This window comes from Saccostrea cucullata, unplaced genomic scaffold (genome assembly GCF_032062105.1).
Source record: "Saccostrea cucullata isolate Sc308-1 unplaced genomic scaffold, CSIRO_AGI_Scuc_v1 ctg1006, whole genome shotgun sequence".
Taxonomy (NCBI): Eukaryota; Metazoa; Mollusca; class Bivalvia; order Ostreida; family Ostreidae; genus Saccostrea; species Saccostrea cuccullata.
The window spans coordinates 76,396-102,271 of NW_026920516.1; the positions used below are offsets into that span (position 1 = coordinate 76,396).

General features: G+C 32.1%; 1 protein-coding gene and 1 long non-coding RNA gene across 2 annotated transcripts; one reads left to right on the top strand and one right to left on the bottom strand.

Annotated features, from left to right (window-relative positions):
• Positions 1-1,548: 1,548 nt before the first annotated feature.
• On the bottom strand, positions 1,549-25,484 carry LOC134250104 (uncharacterized). The gene is made up of 7 exons (XM_062732457.1): positions 25,417-25,484; positions 11,733-11,818; positions 11,575-11,626; positions 9,541-9,800; positions 9,300-9,376; positions 4,523-4,872; positions 1,549-2,413 (listed from the first exon to the last, which is right to left on the bottom strand). Exons 2-7 carry the CDS (start codon positions 11,767-11,769, stop codon positions 1,549-1,551), a joined length of 1,641 nt encoding a protein of 546 aa, XP_062588441.1. The 5' UTR covers positions 11,770-11,818; positions 25,417-25,484.
• LOC134250098 (uncharacterized) lies at positions 4,953-7,193 on the top strand. The gene is made up of 3 exons (XR_009988422.1): positions 4,953-5,592; positions 5,923-6,800; positions 6,964-7,193. It is a non-coding gene; the product is annotated as an uncharacterized LOC134250098 (long non-coding RNA).
• Positions 25,485-25,876: the final 392 nt, after the last annotated feature.

Below are 25,876 nucleotides of genomic sequence, written 5' to 3' on the forward strand. Positions count from 1 at the left end.
TCCATTCCAGCATCCATTGTTTAAAATTTTATTAAGAATATTGAAAGATGTTAAAATATTGATGACATTTTTGCACTTATTTGACCTTTGACCTCCTAAAAATAGTTCTAATGAGGTTAATCTTTAAAACAATTTATCTGCTGTATGTCTCTTGTAATTTTATGACCTCACATCTAACTTTAATATGTGTTTGGATGCATAAATATGTCTAGGATGAGTAAAAAACGAAAATTGCTGCCCGAAAATTAAAAAAATTCTGCGTTGCTAAGCAAAGCCTTTTAAGTTGTTATATGCAGAATTGAAAAAAAAGTTTGTGTTTCATGTAGTACAGTACAATGCTCTTTTGTGGATATATCCCAAATTTCCTATTTCAACATACATCATAGTAAATATTCAGCTTGAAGATAAAAAGTATAAAAAAAAATTCCATTAAATTGTGCACTTAATTGATCTTTTACCTTCATTTTTACTAATAAGGTCCATTGTTGGGTGCCTGAATAGGCATAAAATATCATCTCTTAAGAAATTCCCTACAAAATGGTATGCATTATACCTAGCTTTCTCCTTGGACAAAAAAATTAGAAATAATTTAATGCCATGTCTAAAGGTCTCCAAAATCACGTAAAATGTGCCGGTAGAGAAAGGGTTAATTGCATTAAAGATTATCGAAATAAACTGTGTTTCAAACCCTTTTCTTTAAACGCATTCAAGTTTTAGGTTTTTTATTTGAGTAATTAATATAAAGAAAACATTCCATCATTATCAGTATTACAACTAAAAGAATAATCTTGAGAATATTTACATATATACAGTCATTTTTATAACTCTATCAGTCATTAAAATTCTAAATAGAAAAATATTTTTAAAACTATATATAAAGGCTTAAATACAAAATATAGTACACATGTACGAGTACACTATACATTTTCAGTCGACTTCATTCATACCACATGTTAATTCTTCAATCTACAATTTACTAATATAGTTATATGCTAAAACACAATAGAGAAGATAACCACTGATATAATATCGACTGAAAAAGATTTTTAAAAATGTTCAACAAATCAGACCTAAAGTATCCTTTTGAAAAGTCTGCGCTTTTGAATAGTTCGCGTACATATGTATTCAGCATCGTATTTGCACAAATTGATACATGTATAACGCGATTATACCCTATTAAGATAAATATCTTATTCCTTTTTTAATTTAATTCTAAAACAAAATATTGATTAGCATTTCCATAGACTGAGATTATAAAAATATGTGTTTAAGTATTGTCTCTCACTTGGGCTTTTTTTTATCGGAACCATCGATCTTCTTTAATGCTATTTGTTTTCTGTTTCCTTTTTTCTGTGGAGCTACTTTTATAGAAAGAAAGCCGATTATGACGCCTACAGTCAGGACTTTGCCTTCAGCAAAGTCCAGCAAAAATGATTAGTACAAACATCTTATACACTTGGTAATTCTCATTGTCGGGTTCGACTGAATTGTTCATTTTGTGAACTAATATATGTACATAATTACTTTTACTTCGCAAGAGATGTCCTCTTATATTGTGTTGAATTCTAAGGAAATGTGTGTTCTTTGTGTAAAATGGTCTAGTGCATTTTTAAAATTAAAGGCAATGCATTCTTTCAAGGAAGTTTCGCACTCCGCTCCGAAATCAAAATCATCACCGTAAACCATCCCAACCGCATACAGTCTATTCATATCCCTGGTCAAAACAATGGCTCCACTGTCTCCTTCCTCAGAAAATTTCTTTTGAGGATCTTCTCTGTTCTCTGGCAAAATAATCATAACCTCTTTATCAAACATCTCAAAATTATCGATTTTTTCAATTCTACCCGTTGTTTCTCCTGTTGTTGCGCCAAATTTAAACACTTTCCGGTAACTTAGAAAGGTTTTTGTAAGTTGTTGTATAAACACATTTTCGTCATATATGTGAGTTCTTGGCCTTCCATAAGCGGGATCTAACTGGACAACAGCGAAGTCGGGCATGATTGAACTTGGATTTGCATTAACTTTTGGCCAAATGCACTTACCTATTCTAGATAATTGGTCAATAGTATGAGCAATATCATTTTCCATAAACATGTGTCCGGATGTAAGTGCAACAATCCTGTGAGAATTTGTCAGATTTTCTGGTAAATTCCCCTTAATTTTGCCAAATATGCCTATTGTTCCTCGCATGTTCCTATCAATGTTCACAATATAACCACCGCAGTTAATCGCACTGTGTGGGTTATAGGAGGAACTTGTCAAAGTTTTAAACAAAACCTTTCCTTTAAAATTTTCTTGTATTAAATTTTTAATTCCCTTCATTTTGTCTTCTTTCTCTGGAGACTTTTCATTTTCAAAAACATATAGAGTCTCCCCGCGAAGTCTGTATCCAACTACACCAAAACGTCTGCCACTGAAAAGAAACCAGACATGTTCAAAATATACAGATCACATTAGCATTTTGATTTATTTGTTCGAAAGTAATTACGGTTGGAACTTATATAGAAAAATGTTTGCTTGCCCTCTCCCGACTCAGGGTACAACTAGATATCATTGAGATGGTGGCCATCTCAAAAGGCCCCGCTTTTAGCAATGAACATCAAAATTTAACTAGCTGAAAAAAGTTTACTTTGAAGGTGTTTGAAATTAAAGGGGACAAAAAGTATTACTTCCTGAAAAATAATACAATTTAAAAAAATTTCAGAAATGTATCCTCTGTGAAAACTCTTGCATTTCCTCTATCATAATATGGAAGGAAAAATCACAAATGTTCCATATCCAGTCAATATGTTTGACGCTGAGTGGAGCTGAGAAAAAGAAATTATGCAGCTACATGTAACAAATAAATAATTAAAAAGATTTTTGACCTTGACCTTTGACCTAGAAACTTTGTTCAAAGTTACTGCATATTCACTGACCAAAGGCACTCTTTGAGTGAAGTATGAGCAACATTAGACTAATAAGAGAGAAAATATGCTCCGGACAAGGATTTTTCACATAATTTTGCTACGACCTTGACACTCAACCAAGAAACATGATTCAAGGTCACCGCACACCGGTTACCCAAAGTCACTACGTGGGTGAAGTATGAGGCAGGTTGGGCCAAATAGAGAGAAGATATGGTCCGGACAAGGATTTTTCACATAATTCTGCTTTGACCATGACCTTCCACCTAGGAACATCGTTCAAGGTCACCGCACACTGGTTACCCAAAGGCACTATGTGGGTGAAGTATGAAGCAGATTGGACCAAAGAGAGAGAAGATATGGTCCGGACAAGGATTTTTCAAATAATTCTATGTCCTTGAAACATGGTTCAAGGTCACTGCACACCAGTTACCCAAAGGCACTCTGTGGGTGAAGTATGAGCCAGATTGGGCCAAGGAGAGAGAAGATATGCTCCGGACAAGAGATCTCGGACGGACAGCTGGACGGACGGACAGACTAATTAATGGGTCGATAGGTACGTGGGAAATTCCTTTTGTTTTTGACATTACATTGTTGTTGAGTTGCTACTAGGTACATGTAACAAAACGTTAATTTAAAATTAAATAAAATGACATTTATTAAAGCTAATAAATATCTTACAAATTATAACTATGATTAAAGGGGCATGGACACAGTTTCAACTAAAAAAATTTAAAACCAATTTTAATGTTTGCAATCCCTTACTAAGGTAATTTTAATGGTCTGCAGAAATATGAACATCATTTGTTGATTTACGGAGATACAGAACTTAAAATCCTTCATAATGTAAACAAGGCTCGTGCCTTGTTTTTGTTTACATATATAAAATATCATATTTACAACAAAACGAAATTCAGCAAATCACTAAAAACTTTTTATCGTATTTATAATTCTTCTTTGTTGAAAAAAAATCTGCTTTGTACAAGCATATACATGTATTAGTAAATTTAATCTATGTAAACAAAAACATGGCCCAGACCTTGTTTACATAACAGAGGTTAGGAGCTCTAAATCTGTCTTGTATCTCGAAAACTGAAATTTAATTTTTTTTGTTTGTTTATTAGAAATACCTCAGTTGAGAATTTGTAAACATTAAAAGATTGATTTTTTTTTTAGCTGAAACTGTGTCTATGCCCCTTTAACATCGTCAACGAACTTTCCAGACAACCCTCATAAAAGCTGGGTTTGGGTAGTTTACGCTTTACAAAACCTACTCCGAAATATCTGACGTTTTCCAAAACGTCAGAAAACGTCAGATATTTCGGACGATATAAACCATGAAGTGGTTTATAAAAAGGGTAAAATTACACTAGTTTATATAACTTTTGTAGCTATTGAAATAATTGCTTATAATTTAATATTCAACCATTAATTGCATATATAAAAAATACGAAAATATGACACGACTTGTTCATATTTAAAATGCAATGTCAATCGGATTCATACACCTTTGACGTAAGTAATTGTGACGTAGGCAACCCAGGTTATACAATATCGATTAAATTTTATCCAAACAAATGACGCGTTACAATAAAAATCAAATTATTAAACCTTACTCTTTCAAGTTTCTAATGCAATCTTCTGTCAGCATTTGTGTTGCTGTGGGTTTTCTTTCTTGAAGCTTTTTAAAAAGAGCCTCGAGTTGAGATTTGTATACAGCGACTTTACGTGTGCTTGTTTTTGATTCAAGATCATTCTTTAACAAGTTGAGCTTTTTCTCCAGTGTGTTGTAGAGGGCATTGTAAATGACTCCCATGTCAGATGTTGCTCTTATGACGTGCAACGGTGGGCAGAGGTGAAGACGTTTTATGCGAGTGACCGCTTCATCCTGCTCGGCGTCTGTGATGAAAAACAATCTGCACGGATCGATATCTTTCACAGTCCTCTTAACGTCCTCAACTGATATCTGTAGATAGAAATTATCATTAAAAATTCCATTCACTTATCATTACAACAGGCCCAAGGACCACAACTCTCACCCCAGATAGCATGACTACGTTGGCCCAACGTTGGCTAATGGTTGGACCGTTGGCCGATGGTTGGCGTTGGGTTTACAACGTTGGCCCAATGTTGGGCCAATGTTAACATTAAACTATTTTACTCAGAGGCCGAGGTTGGTTGGGGACACAACGTTGGCCCAATGTTGGGCCAATGTCAACATTACAATTTTACTCGGAGGCCGAGGTTGGTTGGGGACACAAAGTTGGCCCAACATTGGGCCACTGTTGTTGGCTTGTCACCACTAATTTGACAGATTTTGATGGGAGTACAACATTGGCCCAACGTTGGGCCAACATTGGTGAATCACGTTCTTATTTTGTTGTAGTTTGTTGGGCATACAACGCTGGCCCAATGTTGGGTCAATGTCAACATAACACTATTTTACTTAGAAGCTGGGGTGAGGACACTTCAATGTCCCAACGTAGGACCACCGTTTACAACGTTGGGTTTACAACGTTGGCCCAATGTTGGGTCACTGTCAACATTACAATATTTTACTCAGAGGCCGAGGTTGGTTGGGAACACAACAGTGACACAACGTTGGGCCATTGTTGTTAGCTTGTCGCCACTAAGCTGAAAGATTTTGTTGGGAGTACAACATTGGCCCAACGTTAGGCCAATGTTGGTAAGTCACGACCTTATTACGATACAATATTTTGTATAGACAACGTTGAACCAACTTTAAGTGAAGTCAGAATTCAGGAAACATGTGAACTGTTTGTTAAAAAATCGGACAAGAAGATGGAAAAGTGAAAGAAAAAAAATAGTAAATTATGTACATTTAATGTTACATATACAGTGTATATCAACCACGAGTACCTAAAACATGCATGACGATGTATCATTAGTAATATAACTTTTATATTTTTTAATTTAATGTGAAACTTTAATAAAATATGTGTAAATGTTAATTTAAACACTACTAGTTCTATAAAGTAAATGTTTTTGAGAATAGTATAACATAAATTTAAATTAACTTGCATATTTTACAAAATATAAGACGAGCAAGACACACACTTTCTAAAGTGTTGCATTTAGGGGACATATTCTAAGATAAGAGAACATTTTCTGACCAAACAATTAGGCAAGGGTTTTGCACAGCGTGAGACTGGCCAGTTTCTATGGTAATTGCGATATCTGATAGGACAGGATGGTCAAATCTGCATCCTTTTAGCACGCCTAACATTTTAATCTCGGATGTTTCCTACAGCAGAACGTTGAAGATTTTATGTTAAAAAGAGAGCTTTGGAATGTGTATTCTTTAATGTGGATTAATTTTAATAGCTATGTCCAGACATTTCAAATACGGATCGAAATGTAAGTACTATATTTACCTCTCAAATAACATGTATTTCAGATTTTAGAACACAAAATGCAAAGTTTGTTTCATGCGATCTTTATCCTTTTCTAAGTTTGCTTTAGTTTTAAATTAAATATGTAACTAGATCAGTCTCTAATCACTGTATCCTTTCTGTATAAAACTTATAAAATAAAAAGTATCACTGATCTATGTCAGTTATTATTACCTTAATCAAAATCTAATCTGTAAATTTAATTTTTGAATATCTTTGAATTTTTGCCTGGGTCACTTTCGTTTCATAAATTTCTCTAATATTTCTACAATTAAGAAAACAAATTTTGGAATTGTTACTTTGTGTTTCACATGTTTCGGGGAAATCAAATCTCTTATGATTAAAGTTCTCATTTTATTTAATTAGTAGAAAAAAAACTTGGTGAATGAAGAGGAGAGTATGTGCTGCCATGTTTTAAAAAATTCCATTGGAAGGCAAATAAAGATATCCGGCTTTTTCAAAGATAATGAGGATTTAAAAAGTAAGTAATAACATGTTAAATCTACAAATAATCGAATATCCTATGTAGTAATAGTTTTGAATACACAGAATCAATTAAAAATACTATAAACATGCAATGGTGTAAATTAAGTACTGCTTTTTGAGATTTGCTTAATAAAATGGATTTTATTTTTTATTTAAAGGAGCTGTTCGGACTAACTGCTTGCATGCCGAATCAATTTCTATGGAATTTCACTGAGTACGACCATGAAGGAAAAATAAGAACAAGTAGGACAAGACAGAAGAAAATGCGTTCAAAAATACAATGGAGGACAGTGATTGGTTATAAACCTGTTAACAAAAAGTGTATATAAGTCAAATGAGTGGAAAACTTTTGAAATTTATTTTACTAGATACAAATTTCAATCTAAATCAGGGGCAAATTATTTATTGTTTTAACTGTATCAAAACACATTTGTTATTTTATACTTTCATTTACTTTTCTTGTATAGAAACAATAAATTTAATTACTGATAATTTATTTTGTTATCATAATTTATAAGAAGTTTAACAAGCCTTGTAAATTTATTTTAGGCAACTTGTATTTATTAAGTAGGATTGGTGGTAGATTATTTTCTGATTTTAGAGACGATCGGATTTGTTGATATACAAGTTTGTAACAATTAAATGTTTATACACATTGGGCCAATGTTGGTCCAATATATCGGGCCAACATTGGGCCAATGAGCAAAATGACATTGGGCCAACGTCATTTGCCAACATCGGCCCGATGTTCTTGATGACGTTGGGCCAACATTGGCCCAAAGTCGCATTCATTGGGCCAATGTTGACGCAACGTAGGGCCAATATCTGCAGAAATAACTGTCTACATTGGGCCAACGTTGGCCCAACATATCGGGCCAACATTGGGCCGATGAGCAAACTTTTACATTGGGCCAATGTCATTTGCCAACATTGGGACAATGTAACTGATGACAATGGCCCAACGTTGGCCCAATATTAGCATGCTATCTGGGACCTGAGTTACTTTGGTCTGTTCTTCGTTAGGTTCGTCCCTTATATACGAGTTAGTTCACCTTTTATGGTTACATTCATTTATCAGGGACGATGATATGAGTAGAATTAAATCTACATTTCAAGAGGATGCTTAGAAATTAGACTTATTATGGCCTTGGTGTTCTTCTTATTATATTACAAAACAAAAATCTTTAAATGGAAAAATATGATCTAAATTATAGACTACCAAAGGGACTTACAATTTAATCTTGAAAACACACTAATCTTTAAATAATTACACATTAAAAACTGATTTATATTGACTTCCCTTTTCCTGAGAAGAAATTTTTTCAAGACTTTTTAATGAAATTTATATTTATTCAAAATTGACTAGGTAGCAGGAGTTTTATATTGGAAATTAAGCGTAATAATTTACAGCTCCGCTCGTTATTAAGTTAGCGCACATGAAAAAATTAAAGTTGTATAAACTTACTTCGTTTAATAGCTAATATTTTGTTTTAGTATCTTTCCATTTCCACATATAAATGAATTAATGGGTAACATACCATTATTTCTGGCATAATGTGTCAAATATGAAAACTGCATCACATGTCATTCAAATGTTTTCAAGAAGTTGATATTTTTTTTTAAAAAAGAAGGCCACACGTGAAGATCAAGGGTTCAAAAATCATAGCAAAATCAGAAACATTTTGTCACAGGTAATGTGCATGTCAAATACCCCGGCATGAAAGCTATATCTTTTCTCTATCAAAGGTTATAAGGGAAAATACTTTTGAAAAGTAGGTCAACCTTCATGGTCAAGGTCACAGGGTAAAATTCATACATTTTTAAGAGTTCTCAGTGATAAAATGCATGTGTAATATGAAAGACCTATTTGTCCTCTTTCAAAAGGTGTAACCAATTTGATGTTATGTGTTATTTGTTTTTTTTTAAATTAGGTCAAAGGTAAAAAATGTCGAGGAGTAAAAATGCATGAAATATTTGGAAAAGTTTTGTCGGGAGTAATATTCATGTGAAATAGGCAAACCCCATCTCTCCTCTTTTAGAAGTGAAAACCAAGATTATAGTTTTTGTGAGAGACTTACAGACGAATGAGATTTAATGTCCCCATGCTTTTGCGAAAAGGTACAAGTTAGAGTTGTTTTGAATGTGCTTCAGCTGCTTATGTTCAGTAATATTATTTTCTACACTTCGTTTTTATTATTATTTTTCCATCATCAAGCAAATCATCGGCATCATGAAGTAAGACAGGAATTTATGGCATTTATGCGAAATGGACATGGGATAATAAATATTAAAGATTTAAGTGTCAACAAATATCAACAAAAGTCACTGTCTTTGCCTCGCTTGATAGTATTTATTTTAAATGTATAGCATTTGCCCAAATATAGACAAATTAAAAAAAATATCACCAGGTCCGAGGAAAGATTTTTCATAATAATTACAAATATTTTATATTTATAAATATATTTATTATAAATGTATTATGAAGGTATTATACCTTGTCGTCCGTCCAAGATGTATTTCCAAGGTAGCAAACAACAACACATTCTATTTCTTTTGGAATTTTTTTTCTTGCTGCAATTATTATTTATATATAAAACATGTCCATTAATATTATAAACAAATATTATGCAAAGCTTTTTCATATAGTCTTATTTCTTATTGAAAGAATCGTTCATCTTTGTTCCCACACAGAAAAAGTTAAATAACGAATGATTTTTTTTTTTCTTCACACTTACATTCAAACTTAGTTGTCTTGGCATCAAAACGAAAAAGATCCATACATAACTCAGGTACATTTTTCGAGTCGCCATGCAAAAGAATGAGCCCATCTTCTGGCTCACTGTTTTTATTCAAAATGCATATTTTTTTCAGGTTTTCCCAAAGAAATTCGTACTCTTCTGCAACATATTTGAAAAGGTTCAGTTCGGAAGGACCGTATTCGAAAGTGATGTAGGAGACATTTAGCGGGTAAATTTTTGATGACTCACAAGATGAACTGTAAAATAAAACATGCATATAAGTGTAAACAAGAGGTACTGTGATTACTGAGCTTACCCCAACTCCGATATTATAGCAATCGGACAAAGGGTATTGAAAGAATAATAGTGGTTTACCGCATGTACCTCTCAGTCATTCTTTTATATTAAGAATTACCGAACTCGATCGAATTTTCCTTTGAATTAACGCATAACTTTAAAGGCCGATATACACGGTAAGATTTGTATTATAAGATTTGTATTATAATACAAAATCTTACTGTGTATACACTCTTAATACAGTGTATCATACGATTTTTCGAATCTTGTAAAACTGTATTAAGAATAGGGCAATGCTCTATTTCTTAATACAAGTCTTAACTTACCTTTCACTTTCAACCAATCAAATACACTTTCATTGGGGGTCATCCTATTCATATCATGACTAAAAAAGCACATGGTAAATAATAATGGCCGACTTTACAAGTAAATACATCGAAAAACTCGTGGTTTTATGGAAAGGGGAAGAGGACTTGTGGAATAGATCAAGTGGTAGCTTCCACAAGAAAGATGCTAGAAGCAGAGCTTATTATTAGCATTTTTATTATTTTGACAGAGAGAGAAATATGGCAGGAGAAAACACGTGGGAATAATAGTTTGTTTACAATCTTATAAGATATGTATTAGCGTGTGTACAAGAAAGTCTTATAATACAAAAGTATTATAATACTTGTATTATACTACAAATCTCATCGTGTATACCGGCCTTAAGAGTATCATTACGGGTGTAAAGTCAAGTTTAATCAAGTAATAAACGAGTGTTTAAAATTCAAGCTGAATATGAAAATGGATGAGACCTGGCCAAAACTACTGAGGAAGGATTCTTATATTTGGCTGGAATATAATGAACACGAACAGCCGTTTCAGTTTAGCCAGCAGTATAGTTCAGGAAATCGTCTTTTTATTGATAGAAAACAATGTTCGGCACTGAGCATAATCTTACTTATTTTCGAATTCCATACATATGTGGAAGTGAAAAACTGTTTAATCGTCTTTTTAAATTCACAAACTTTCAATGGAATATGGGTTTTAAAAAAAGCGCGATTTTTGGCTAACAACATTTCTCACAACATTTTCTCTCTATTTCTCAAAAAATATTAAATAAATATCTGTAGATTAAAAGAAATATTTTTTAATATCTTTTTCATTACTATTATGTACGAATTTCCGAAACCTGTTGCATTGTGATATTTCTTCTAGGCCAAAGATCCCCGTGGGGATCCGGGTTAGGATAGGTCCTCAGTACCCCCTTGCTTGTCGTAAAAGGCGACTAAATGGGGCGGTCCTTCGGATGAGACCGTATAAACCGAGGCCCCGTGTCACAGCAGGTGTGGCACGATAAAGATCCCTCCCTGCTCAAAGGCCGTAAGTGCCGAGCATAGGCCTAAATTTGCAGCCTTTCACCGGCAATGGTGACGTCTCCATATCAGTGAAATATTTTGAGAGGGACGTTAAACAGTATACAATCAATCAATCAATCTAGGCCAAAGGTGATCATACAATCAAACTTGTCTAATCTCTATTGGACCATACCTGAACTCTATAAAATACACGTCCGAAAGTAGGAAGACAAGTAAGTCCTGGCCCAGGTGAATAGACAAAGAAACCTCGCTGTGCTATCTATACAGGTTATAATCTATGACCCCTTAATCGGTTCAAACAGAATCAAATGTATTTCTTCTTCAGTTAATTCATCTTGGAAACACATTTGCGATTGCAAATATTTAAAGTTACCTTGATTCCATTCTAGTAATTTTTTTAGGTATTGCTCGACTCTGAAATTCATCTGAAAATAAAATAATCACTTAATTCAGCTTTATGTATGAATTTATTTGCCTTAATTTACAAACATAGCCAAAGAAGTAATATAAATTATGTATGTGAATACTTACCAATTTTTGCACGTTTTCTCGTTTCAATTCTAGCCATGACAACAAACTGACAAATGATTCAGGCTTCGCTTCACAAAGCAGTGCCACTGGTTATACAAAAGAAATATAAGCAAATTCACGTTTTTCTAACGTTTACGTTGAAATTTTATAACATACTTAGGTTTAAAAAAATCAAATGATTCAGAAGCAACTAATTTATTAAAAGAAAAAAGATTTTTTCTGTAGATAAAAAACTTTTGAGTCAGTGCATTTTTGTTCAATGAGTGGGCAATTAAACAAATTTTTTCCACAAAATATAAAGAAAAATTTCAGCTGACTTATTCTTTAGTTATAGAATTAAAATGAGTAAGGTAAAGATTAGGAACAGTGATTGATCTTTAAACAAGAGGCCAACGGGCCTTATAGATCACCTGAGTATTGTGTAACAACTTTCAAACAAATAAATCTGGTTCGTGTTTTAAACCAGAGACCATGAAATTCATAATTCACAATTTTGAAAGAGGCACCATTGCTTATCATAATTATTAACTTAGCATGCTTACTCTATTTACTTAATACCCAGAGGTAGATCAGAGTAACAAAGAGAAAATGCACTCCAACTTTATACCCAGTTGTGCACCTCACACCAAAGGAACCACTGATCCAGGGGTCACATATTTCAAAATTGTGCAAATTTTATCATAAAGTGGTTGATTAATACCAAAGAGCAGATTTCAAAGCATTCATTCATTTTCAGACTATGTAAACCCCCCCCCCCCTCTGACCCAGGGGGCATAAAACAACCACTTTGCTAAATGCACCTTTCTTCATCATAAATATATATACTTGAGCCCCGCCCGCCCTAACACCAGAACCCCTGACCCTGGGGCCATAAAATTCACAATTTTAGAAGAGGCACTCTTGCTCATCATAACGATGTGCATAGTTAGTTTACTTCATACCCAGAAGAAGATTTTCAAAGAATTAATGCATTTTCACTATATAATCAATAGAGCCCAGCCCTAACACCAGAACCCCTGACCTTCGGGCCATAAAATTCACAATTTTGGAAAAGGCTACTTTTGCTCATCATATCTATGTTCTTAGTTAGTTTATTTAATACCCAAAAGCAGAGAAGAAGATTTTCAAAGAATTAATGCATTTTCACTATATAATCAATAGAGCCCCGCCCTAACACCGGAACCCCTAATCCTGGGGCCAAAAATTCACAAATCTGGAAGAGGCACTCTTGCTCATCATAACTAAGTGCTTTGTTAGTTTATTTAATACCCAGGAGCAGAGAAGAAGATTTTCAAAGAAATAATGCATTTTCACTATATAATCTATATAGCCCCACCCTAGCACTAGAACCCCTGACCCTGGGGTCATGAATTTCACAATTTTGGTAGAGGACTCAATGCTCACTACATTCATGCCAACAGTTTGGCTGCTTGATGTCCAGGAGTAAAGAAGAAGATTTTTAAAAATTGCAATAATTTTAGTGGTTTTGGCCCCACCCCTCAGGCCCCAGGGGGGCAGGGACCAGGAAATTCACAATTTTTGTTGCCCTTCCCCCATAGATGCTGTATACCAAATTTGGTTAAAATTGGTCTAGTGGTTTCAGAGAAGAAGCTGAAAATGTTCAAATGTTAACACACGACACACGACGCACGACGACGGACGTAAACGGATAGCAATAGGTCACCTGAGTTACTCAGGTGACCTAAAAAGGAATTTGTGAACAAGAAATAAAACAAAATGAGTGAATCTATTACAGATGTTGATTTGAACATAAACCAAAATAACATATTACCCACTTGATTATTCTATAACTTTGACACAATCGCCAGGTAAGTTAAAGGAATATAAAAACATATATTTTGAAGAAAAAGATCAGGAAAATTATTAATCGACACTAATAATGTAACATTTTTTTTATTTGAGAATTAAAAAGTAAGATGAATCTTTTGATGATGTAGAATTGATATTGAAATTAAACCCAAATCTGTACACCTTTTAAAATATGAATTCTGGGGCGGTGTACAGATAAAACTACTCAATGTGGACATCTTCCCCCACTCACCCTAATTTTCTACATGTATTTTCAGCAATCAGATTAATTACAAATGAATAGCACCGTTTCAAGACTTATAAATTCTTTCTTTGGGTTTTATTATCAAATATCCCAATATGTATATTTATCTTTTATAATCTGATTTAATTTATAGTCTGAATTAGTTAAAATCTTACGCAATTACAGTCATCAATCGGAAGTTTCACATCTTGCGTAATAATTCTTCCTTTGTATTATTCTTTTTTTAAAGTCCTACTGTGTAACTTTATATCTTTCATACGGTGATCTTTTTCAGGTAAGAATAGGTGGTTATACAAGTAAATTAGTCAGCAGTCTAGGGATTCGCAATCTGAAAAATTATCTCGCCAAATTATACAGAATTACCTTCCCATAATAAACAAAATGTACCTGGAAATTTTGTTTGCTAAAATTGGATAATCCACATGTCGTGTCTCTTTATGAAAGCTGATCACAAGTGATAAGTGGTTAATAGGCACATCAGTTTTCCATTCTCCAGTATCTTTACAATTATTCGGTAGCTGTAACGGAGTACATCTACTATTACGTTGTTTATCTTTGTATAAATTTTTAATCCACTTAAATCATTGACCTGTGTAGTTGACATCGTATATCTTATGTAATCTCAGGTAATTCTATACATTGATATATAGAATACATGCCATTTTTGCTGCACCTAAGTATTTCACAATGTACTAAAATGGAAGGAGACGTCAACCAAGGTGACAGAAATATTTAACTTTCAAAACAGCGACAAGGATGAGAAACTTGGGGGATATATTACTGACTAGAGAAAAATAATAATAGCAATCCGGACAAATATACAGACATGTAACTCTTCCTCATACGGCCCATGCAGAGCTTTCAAAAGTCTGGTCGACTTTACAGTGAAACATGAAATCTTATCAAAACTAAATCTGATAGTTTACTTCTTAATCTAACATAATGTTCGGGTAATTTTTCTTTCCTTTCGGACTGAATTTTTTATTTTTACTAATGAACTAGATATTCCAATAAAAAGAAATTAATCCATGCATTTAAAAATTAACATGTTGATTAACATGTAACGTAAATGATGTTATGTTTCCCATAAAAAAAATTGACTATTTTTCTAAAGCTTCACTAACAAAGTGCTCACTAAATCTAGTTGCACCAATTAAAATTTCTAGCTTATCACTCTTAAATTTTCACGGGTTTTTACTTTTGGTATGTGACATAGTGTGAAACCAAGACAAAATTAAAAAAAAAAGGTGCTTTAACGACGCAAAATAAAATCGGATGTTTTGGCAGAGATATCGATATGTAAATCACACAAAATTATCAATCAGGCATATTTCTCGAAGCGCTAGAGCTGTTTGTAGATGTATTTGAGGTCGATCCCCGATTCTTCTCTTCTAATAAATTTACGCTTCATTGTTCGATCAGACTGAAATATGCATTATTATCGCTCTTCTTTTGAAAACTAATATCGCCATTGTTCACACGAGTGTGTAAAATTACATTTCAAAACTTGAATACTGCACAATCAATATTAAGTGCAACAATGGTGCTCAGGCTATACTCCAGCTGCTTGTAAAATGACCCATTGTTCAGTAATTCATAAAGGCGATAAAAATACATGTTCGTGCAAGATACACTCCAGCAATATTTTTTTGCAAAGCAAATTGTAAAACAGACGAATAGTTATAAATTCCTTTGAATTGAAAGCTGATTGTTTTTGTTTTTTTTTACCTTAGAGCTATGTTGATTGAACATAATCGTTATCAACTATTTGAACATCTCCAGAACTTCAGAATAGAACATATTTGGATCTTTATTGAATAAAATTTTAACAAAAGCGATTTCTTTTAAGTTTGAAAAGCCGGGGATTTTTTTTTCATAATTTTAAGCGTGATTTTTATTATCAATTACACATTTTCGAAATTTGAACACAAAAAATCTTTATACGTAATTCATAATGAAGTATTTCTAGCCCAATATTTCTTAAGGATTCATACAAACATACCTCATACCATATTTTCATAGTTTTGTTAACCATCGATTCAGTGGTGATTTGAGTTACTTCTAATTTAAAATCTGAACCTCTCTAAATTATACATTCTGCTTTAACAATTAAACATATTGGGACATACTTTACAAAGAAAAAAATACTAGAATGTATTCTTTTACACTTAAGACGTAAAATGTGGACGTATTTCAATAATTCATGGAAGGAAAATAAAAAAAATAATAATTCTTTTGTATTTTCGATGTTATTTTGTAACAAAATGCCAAATGTATGAAAACTGTACAAATGAAAATTTAAAAAAAAACAGGAAGATTTTTATTAAAAACTTATTTCCTGATATAAAGAACAAGTATCATAATGTCCATATTTGTCCTATGTAACGTTGGTCCATGTTACAATCCTTACAAAACATGAACAAAGATCACCCACGCATTTTAAATGTTAATTCAGTAATATCAATTCACTGAACAAGGTTTTTTGCTGTATTCCAGGTCATATGTTCATCCTTGGAAACACTAAGGTTGATAGTACTGCAAAAATGACATAAATCTTTTCAAATTCTTGGACTGACCTGATATATTGTGTGTTCATTCTCTTTTACAAAAGTATTGAATTTTTTTCGATGGAAGTATTTATTTCCCGATCATAGCAAGGAGAACACGGCGAATATGACTTGTCGGCAGGGATGCTCATTCTTGCATGGCACCTGATCCAACATCCGATATGTTAGAGGTCCGCGTTGTTCTGCTCGTGATTTTCATGTTTTGTGGAATTTTGAGCTCTATATATTTCAGGCTATAAAAAAACAAAGTTAACTTATTATATGACTTCGGTCTGAATTTCAAGACGAATTGACTTTTTCTTGAATATGATTATATAATTATTCAAAACTTAAACATTTTTTTGTTATGGTATATCCTATCTCCTGTGATGTCATAGATAAGAAAACGTTTATATTAATTTAATTTCGTATCCAGTATAAACATATCTATTGGAAGAATGCTTTTCAATAGGTGTCCTTAGAAATATTGAGTAAAATAATTCAAAAATTGAATATTTCGTTTACTTAAAAAATTATTCAATGTTTAAAAAATGTTCAGTAAGGCAGTAACTCGTCCTAAGGTATCATTATTTACGAAATTATTATACTTCTAAATAATATTTTTTCCTTATTTCATAATTCAAACATACTCTAACTTTTTTCAATTATTTTGGAATTCTGAGCATTAGCATTGTTTTTTTCCCTACGGTATTATTAATTTTCTGAAAACTTTTTCACTTTATATTTTAATTTTTCTAAGAACATGCATTTATGTCAACTATGTATATTTTTAGGATGTATGTCAACTAAAAAAACCTAACCTTTACTTTTTCGGCAATTACTAAAAATGCTTTAGTGAAAGTATGTGCATCTTCCTTCTCTTAACCAATTAAATTTTGAGGATGGATATACCATAATTTAAGAATTTTGCGAGAATATTTAGCTTGTTAATGTCCGTTAAAATTACGATATTTTTGTAAAATTTAACTGTTGATTTTGCTTATTCGAAGTTGAACAGTTTAAAATGGAAATTTTTTTTTGAAGATCATCATAACAAATGCCGTCCATTTTGAGTTACATACGTAAATGAGTTTATCTGGTCCAAGTAAAGCTTAATTCGAAGGATCGCGCTTTATGAAATTAAAACTGACTTGCAAAAAACGATCTTATTAAAACAATGGAACTTTTTATGAGAAATGAATCGATTCTATTGCCCTCCCTCCTTTTATTAATTTCTTTCTTTCTTCCCTGGCTTTTCCTATTTTTACGACTCTCTTTCTCTCGCATTACCGGTTTTGTGAGAGTTAGTAACCCTCCTTCAAACAAAAATTAAAAATTACTTGCAAACTTCCTTTTTAAACAATTACCTAGATTAGTGTTCACATAAAATTTAATGCAACTTAGTAGAAACTACATTAAATATTTTCACGTATTACAATGTACATGCAATATATAGCACTTTTTCAAGGTTTAAAAAAGTGGAATGTTTCTATAAAATATCTATTTAAGATGTCCTGACCCTTTGCTATAAATTACACTAAGAACATTTACAAATTCTAAGACTGATTTTCATGAACAGCAATAACATTTAAGCCCCATGGAAAATAGTTTGAACTATGAAGTGCTGTTCAGTTTTTCACAAATAATTTTTATGTCTGATCATGATATGAAGAAATTACAATTAAACGGCAAATAAAATAATTCATTGTGTGAAACCTCTCAGGAATCGTTACTTAATTGCTTTGCAAAAAGTAAAAAAAAATTAATATACCATAATGTGTATTGTCAAATTGCTTTTCAAATTTGTCAACATATTAAATTTTGGATGATAGAGTTGTACAAAAGAACAGAATTGTTTTCTATAGAAAGAAAAATGTTATGACTTAACATACAGTTGTATTAAAAATCTTTAATAATCAGATCAGTTGTCAGCTATTGAACTGCTCAGAAGTCGACGCTCTTTAAGTTTAGACAAGGCATGCATAACATGAAAGAGAATTTTATTTACTATAGTTTTACTGAGTGCTATGTTGCACCTAAAAATTATAGGGAGATTATAACATTTCGCTTTTTTTACAATGAATAATACGAGATCATCGCAGAATGAAATAATGCAAAATGTATTATCATACTATCATACTTTTTTTTATTAATTGCATTTTGTTTAATTACAGTTTACGTCGAGCTTCACGCAGAATTTCTAAAGTAGCAAGATATTTTAATCCTTCTGTAAAATTAAGAAGTCTACTTCTAAATTAAAATATATGCGTTTAATGTTACTCATTTCACTCCCTTAAATATGACTAAAATGTAATTTTCATGATTTTTGACAGAAGACTGTGTTTGTATCATCTGTCCTTGATATCTATATTTAGGTAGCAAAGGAGGTTAATTTTAGTAACATTTCTCTATGGTATAAACACTGTCCATACTTTATGATAGAAACTAATGGTTACACGACTTACATATTCTCTTTTTTATATTTCGAACTTTCTGCATTGCAATTTTACACATGATAAATGATATCAATATGTTTTAAGTTCGAAGCAGAATTATATCACGATAAACTCAAATAATCCTAAAAAAGGTGTTGTAGAAGTCTGCGCTATTTCATTCTACGTAGGATTCACCCTACGTAGACAACCACACGTACTGTCACCATGCAAAATGTTATAATCCAAAACAGTGTAAAAGTACTATATTGTGCGTTATATCATTATGCCCTGATTTGTACATAAAATATAATCACAGCTCATTACAATTTTAGTCGTTAATAATACGATTTTAACCTAAAGGATAGGTCAAAATCGTCTTCTAGACGTTCATTTTGACATTTCTTTAACTGAAACCTGATACACGTACAGGCCTCAATGTCGTCTGTATATCAACACATTAAAATTCAAGATTCAGAGAACTCTTGTCGTCTTAAGAAATCATTACAAAATATTTATGTGATTATAAAATACTTTTGCATACACCTGCTTATTATTTCCGTTTCTAAACCATAAAAATCGTCTATATGTCTTATACTCAAAGGGTGACACAATCATCCGCGCAACATGTCACCTATACGAATTTCTCGAGGATTGTTCTATTGAGAAGTTATAACTTCCATGGAAGAAACTTAAAGTTTATTCTTTAGCGTTTTTCTAAGTTTGGGGATCTAACTAACAAAAGAACATACAACTTAGACCAAATTTTCCTTTTAGCTTTCTTATTTAAATTAAATTTAACATAAGTTTGTTTAATGAATGAAGTAATATAAGTTTTAACCAGCAAATCTTCAATACGGAATCATTAATCTTACAAATTTAACGATCAACTTAAGTTTTTAGTCTTAGAATAAGATGTCCTTTTGTAAAACGGATCCCCGTTTTTTTTTAAAGTAAAATTTTTCCTTCATTTCCTTTTCAATAATTTAATAACGTAACGCATGACATCTCTTTTGGAGTGAAAATTCCCTGCTAAATTAATTCCTTTCAAATATTATCCTCATGCATGTACATTTAAACTTATATTCCTGTGATTTGAGATACAATAAATCTATTTACCAAATGTTTACTTTCCAATATGTTTTCTACATTTGTATTTCTGATGAGTCGCAAAGAAGTGAAGTAGAAGGGTTCATTTTCTGAGAAGTCTTTCAATGTAAGGTAATGAAATTCCCTACCCATCCCAATCAAAAAAAAAAAAAGAATTATAAATAAATGGACATAAACTTTTTAAAAATTGCTTTGCTAGGCAAGGTTTTCGAAGAACTATTGCAGTTTTTAAGTTCGAGTTATGTGGATGTAACATGTAAATATTAATTAAAGAAAGCAGTACAACTTACACAAAATACCATAATAAATATACAATTTTGTTTTTAATTGATTATAAATTACTTACCACTTCCAGAATCATAAATGGAATAAAAATCCAATTGTGAGAAAATCTATTGGTTCCTAAATGTTGGCCATAAAACTCAATTATTGTAGTCAAAACTCAAATGAAGTTTAAAATTTAAAGAACCCATAGATAAGGTATGGGTATTAAAAAATCTCTCTAACGCAGTAAGGTTGTTCTCGCATGCGTGGTGGATATTTAAATGTCGGTCCCCATATAGGCTAGTTTCTGCAACAGCTCCTTAGGTAGATGGTGCTCTTTATTTTGATACAGTTGTGAGTAGCTTTTATAAAATAGTACTTTTTACAATTAAGGTGATTTGTAAAGTAGTACCTGTTGTAATTAAAATGACTCATAACTTGGAACTTGAAAGGAAGAGATTTCTAAGAAAGAGTGACTACAAAGCAGTACCTATTATAGGTAGTCTTTTAATGTTTTCCCGCAGTCAATACAGAATGAAATCAAAGGCCTAACATTCGGTCTTAAACAAGTTTACAGAAAACGACCCTATTTGCTTACACCGCCATTACAGCGACTAAAACATTTACGAAAATGCAGACTTTGAACGGGGTGTTTAAATACCTGTAACATCAAGTGATTAACATGCCTCGCTTACAACATAGGAAATCAAATATAACGTAGCTTGCCTTGACGATTTTTATCCATTAGTAAGCCATACACCACATTTTTTTTTTCTAGTGAGTCCATAAGTGCACCCATACAAGTTTGGTTTAATTCAGACTTATACCTATTTGAGAATGGATATGATTCAATAAATTTAAGGTATTCAGTAATTATAGAGAAAAATGTTTGTCATTTTAAACATCAGGAGCAAGTCTAGAAGGTTTATCATCCATGAACGTTTAATCATAACAGGCCTTAAAATTTAAGAATTACTCCGAAAATTTTATCCTAGTCAATCATGCGACTAAGTACAAATGACAATAAATATTTTCATGTGTTACAATGTACTTGTAATAAATAGATTTAATAAATAGAATTTTTCAGGTTTGAAAGATAAAATGTTTTTGTAAAATATTTAGTTAATAAACTTTAAATAAAGTTAAGTCGTTCAAGAAGCATGAGGCAGGGTTTAATTTAAAAGCATTTATAAGAGTAAACAGTGTACGTTTAAGGTCATATGGCTGGAAAAAATATCACGACAGTTGTGTTTACATTAGAGGGTCATCTAAGTTGAAAGGAATACAGGTTAAGGGCATTGCTGCTTCCTGCAAACAATACAGTTGTCAGTCCATCTAAAGATAACAAATTCAATCAAACATGCATCATTTAAATATATTTTTTTAGAAACACTATTGATTCTCTTTATCAATCTACCGTTTCCTAAATGTTGGTCATAAAACTCAATTATTGTCCTCAAAACGCAAACGAAGTTTGAAATTTAAAGAACCCATAGATTAGCAATGGGTATTTAAAAATCTCTCTAAAACAATTAGGTTGTTTCCGCACATTTCTTTTGTAGCGAGTCCATAAGTGCACCCATACAAGTTTGGTTTCATTCAGACTTATACTTACTTGAGAATGGATATAATTCAATAAATTTAAGGTATTCAATAATAGTGAAAAATGTTTGTCAGAGATTTGAAGTCTCGAAATACTCGGATAATATTTTTAATTTGTATCTGAGATTTTTTTTATAAGTGTCATTTGTTTGATTAAGATATTTGTATCTTTGGACGAAAATAATTTCTGTACTGTATTTAATAGGCATGACCCGTCTCAAAATGGAAGAATTTGGCCTTCAAAGTCACAATCGATGCAAGTTCCCTCAATGTTCATTTATGTTGTAGACAGCCTTGGTTTTAATATACGTTTCTTTCTCGCTTGAGAGAACTATATTAGTGAAATCAAGAATTTAACGACACGAAATTTACATACAGTATTTGGTTGCTCATTTGAGCCATTTTCAATTGCGTGAGGACTGCTTTTAAAATTAGTCAAGTTATCTAAGGTATTAATATCTGGTAGTTCAAGGTAAAAAAAATATAACGAATTTTTCCATACTAGAAATAAGTATGACTCAACATGCAAATGTGTGTAAATTTGTCTTTAATAACCAGTTGTCAGCTAATAAATTGAGCATGAGTCGAATTACTTTAAGTTTAGGTACATTACATGAAATAAAAATATAGTTAATATTGTATTTTGTTTTCCATAGTTTTACTGAGAGCTTTGTTAATCTTAATTTCGGTCCTCTTGTCCTCTGCTGATCATTCAGTGACCAATCACCCGCCCAAAATCGCTGAAACCATCTATTAAGATGTCTCTTATTTACATTATTTATTCTGAAAGTCTGATTAATTGACGTAGCTGTCGCTTGTGATGATTCCCATATTTTGAAGCAGAAATGCGTTACAACTCGTCGAGCCGTTTTTTTTTTCCATTTCGACAACCCCCTTGTTCAATTCAACAGAGTAAAACAACAATGTTTATAATAACAAATACCAATGCCGTCATTTAATTTTCAATTAAAAACTAGAAAATGATGAGAACTGTGTCTTTTAAAAAGTTTGGAGATAAATACACGTGGATCCTTTTTTAAAATCTGTTTAATGTGTTTGTCTTTTCATTCTAAGAAAAAAAAATACACTTTAAAACATGACGTTCCGTTATGACGCGGCGACAACCCCTATGCTCTATGTTTTAAACATCTATAAAATAAATTCAAGTAAACATTATTAAATTAAAATTTCAACGAAAATTAGATTTATATTTGTGCATCTTTTGGTATATTGCATTTGATAATATGACACCAAATATAAAAGATATGGACACTGTGACATTACTTTTGGATCAACCCCTGGTACATTTTGTGTTATTACATTACGCGTCGAGTTTGGCGCAGAATGTAATTAATCTAATTGATCAAACATTTTTGGCCTACTGCATTTTTTTGTTCTTACATTTTGCTTCGATTATTACACTCTTTGACGTAAAGGACAGATGCTACCAAAACAAATGGATGCGGGGATTGGTACACGTATATACAGCTCCGTGCACATTCTAAGCTCACATGGTTTTTCGATCAAATTAAGGTCACACGTTACATTCTTTTTGAAATAAAACTGAACATTATTGAACTTCAGTACGAGACATATCCTTCATATGCATTAAATATCTCATGTCAAAGGTACATATTGTTTTAAATCACCACCGTAAGTTTCAAAGTCGAAGGTTTTAAAGTTGACTTTAATAATGAATGTGATGATTGTTCCATTGGTATGATTCTAACATAGGTATTTACAAATTAAAATAATCGAGCTTTCTTTAATACTAATTAGTTGAAATTTTCCGAGATGTCTTTGCTCTTTATCCAAACTCGTCTTGGTTTTGCCGAAATGTAGCACGGAAACTTGAAATTTAGCAGTGGGATGTATCTTCCATGATGCTAGATTTCACAAAGTAACCCTTAAGAAATACCAACTTTTTAAATACGGAAAGCAGCCAGTTCTCATCGTCTTGCGCTCTACAGTCATATAAATGTACACAAAACACAATGGTTACTTGAGTTGCACTGTTTCTGTGTCTAGGCAAGGCAAAGAGCCGCTTTAATATGACGATGAGGAACTTTTTGAATGGCCCTCGTATTTGAGGTCGATCCCCGATTCTTGTCCTCTAATTGACGCTCCTTTGTCCGATCAGACTGAAATATGCATTATTATCGATCTTCTTTTGAAAACTAATATCGCCATTGTTCACACGAGTGTCTAGAAGTACATTTCAAAGTAACTTGAAAAATGCACAATCAATTTTGAGTACAACAATGGTGCTTTCTTGGCGCAGGCTATGCTCCAGCTGGTAAAATGGCCCATTGTTCAGTAATTATTCAATACGAAAAAATACATGTACGTGCAGGATACAGTCTAGGAATATTTTTCTTCCCAGCAAATTGTAAAACAGACGAATATTGATCAAATCCTTTGAATAGAAAACTGGTTGTTTTGTTAAACGTAGAGCTAAGTTTATTTGAGCGTGATCGGACATAACTATTTGAACATCTCTAGAACTGCGGAATCGAACTTATTGGGATCTTTATTTAATGAAAGTAAAAAAAACTTTCTTCCAAATTGGAAAACTGGGGGTGTTTGAAATAATTTTAATCTCGGTAATCATTACGAATTACCGAATTTCGAAATTTAAAAACAAAAACGTCTTTTTATGAAATATATAATAAAATAATGGTCTGTCTGACACAATATTTCTTTAAAATTCTAACAAACATACACCATATTTTCTCAGTTTTGCATCCAATCGATTCAGTGGTGCTTTTGCTTAATTCAGATGTTACATCTTTACCTCCCTAAATCATACAGTGTGCATTTGAAATGAATCAAATGAGGACATAATTTACAAGGAAGAAAATGCCATTAATTATTCTTTTACAAATTTGACGTAAAATGAGGAAGTACATGCATTTCAATAACTCCTTGAAGGAATTATTAAAAAATAGTACTTCTTTTGAAGCTCCACACAAAACATGAACAATGAACACTACACTTTAAATATTAATTCAGTACTATCATTTCACTTAACAAAGACTTTATCTTATAAATTGCTTTGTTAGACAAGCGCTTTGAAAGCTATTGCTTTGTTCAAGTTATTCTGATTATAAGAAAATGGAACGAAGATTTGTTGGAGAAAGAACTATAATGGGAAATGAAAGCAGTCGACCTAATGAACACTACCTTTGTCCAAAACATGCACTGGTCATCAGAAAAAAATGATTTGTTGACATAAAGATAAACACAGAGTTGTAAATGTAATGAAAATAGTATTTTCCTCATCGATGACACAATCAATAACCTACATACATATAGAATTTATAGATTTCATTTCAGAAAAATTATGCTTTTTTCTGTCGTAATCTATTGCAAAAAGCTTAACGTACTAACGGATTGCACAGTTGTTAAATATTACTTGAAATTAATAATCGGATAAGATAAAAAAAAGCTACTGCATATTTTTATGCTTCATTTATTTCAATAAACTAGTGAGCTAGTAAAATTCATTCAGTTTTATGTCAATTAATTCAAACGAAATAGCATTAATAGGTGGATGTAACCTGTAGACGTTTATAAGAGAAAGCAGTACAAGTAACAAAAAACATAATCGTATATATACAATTTTGTTTTAAATTAATCACAAACAAATCACTTACCACTTCCAGAATCATAAATTAAAAAATCCAAATGTGAGAAAATATATCGTTTCCCAAAGTTTGGTCATACAACTCAATTTTTGAAGCCAATACTCAAATGAAGTTTGATATTTAAAGAACCCATAGTCAAGCAATGGGTATTAAAAAATCACTATAACCCAGTAAGGACGATCCGCATGCGTCGAACATATTTAAATGTCGTTCTCCATATAGGCGAGTTTCTGCAACACCCTCTTTGGTTAATGATAGAGATGTGGTGCTTTTTATTTTGCTACATGTTAGTTGCTTTTATATTTTGTATATTTCACAAGTAAGGTGATTTATGAAATAGTACCTGTTGTAATTACAACGGCTCATAATTTGGTATATAAATTCGAAGACGCTTCTAAGAAAGAGTGACTAGAAAGCTTTCCTGCAGTCAATTCAGTATAAAGGAAAGGCCTAACATTTGGTTTGAAAC

Excerpts from the sequence above, each read along its gene's own strand:
- LOC134250104 (XM_062732457.1), bottom strand. The coding sequence starts at position 11,769 with ATGGCTAGAATTGAAACGAGAAAACGTGCAAAAATTG. Across the intron at positions 11,627-11,732 it reads GAGAAAACGTGCAAAAATTG|ATGAATTTCAGAGTCGAGCA; the intron begins GTAAGTATTCAC and ends TTTTATTTTCAG. Across the intron at positions 4,873-9,299 it reads CATCTTGGACGGACGACAAG|ATATCAGTTGAGGACGTTAA; the intron begins GTATAATACCTT and ends TTCTATCTACAG.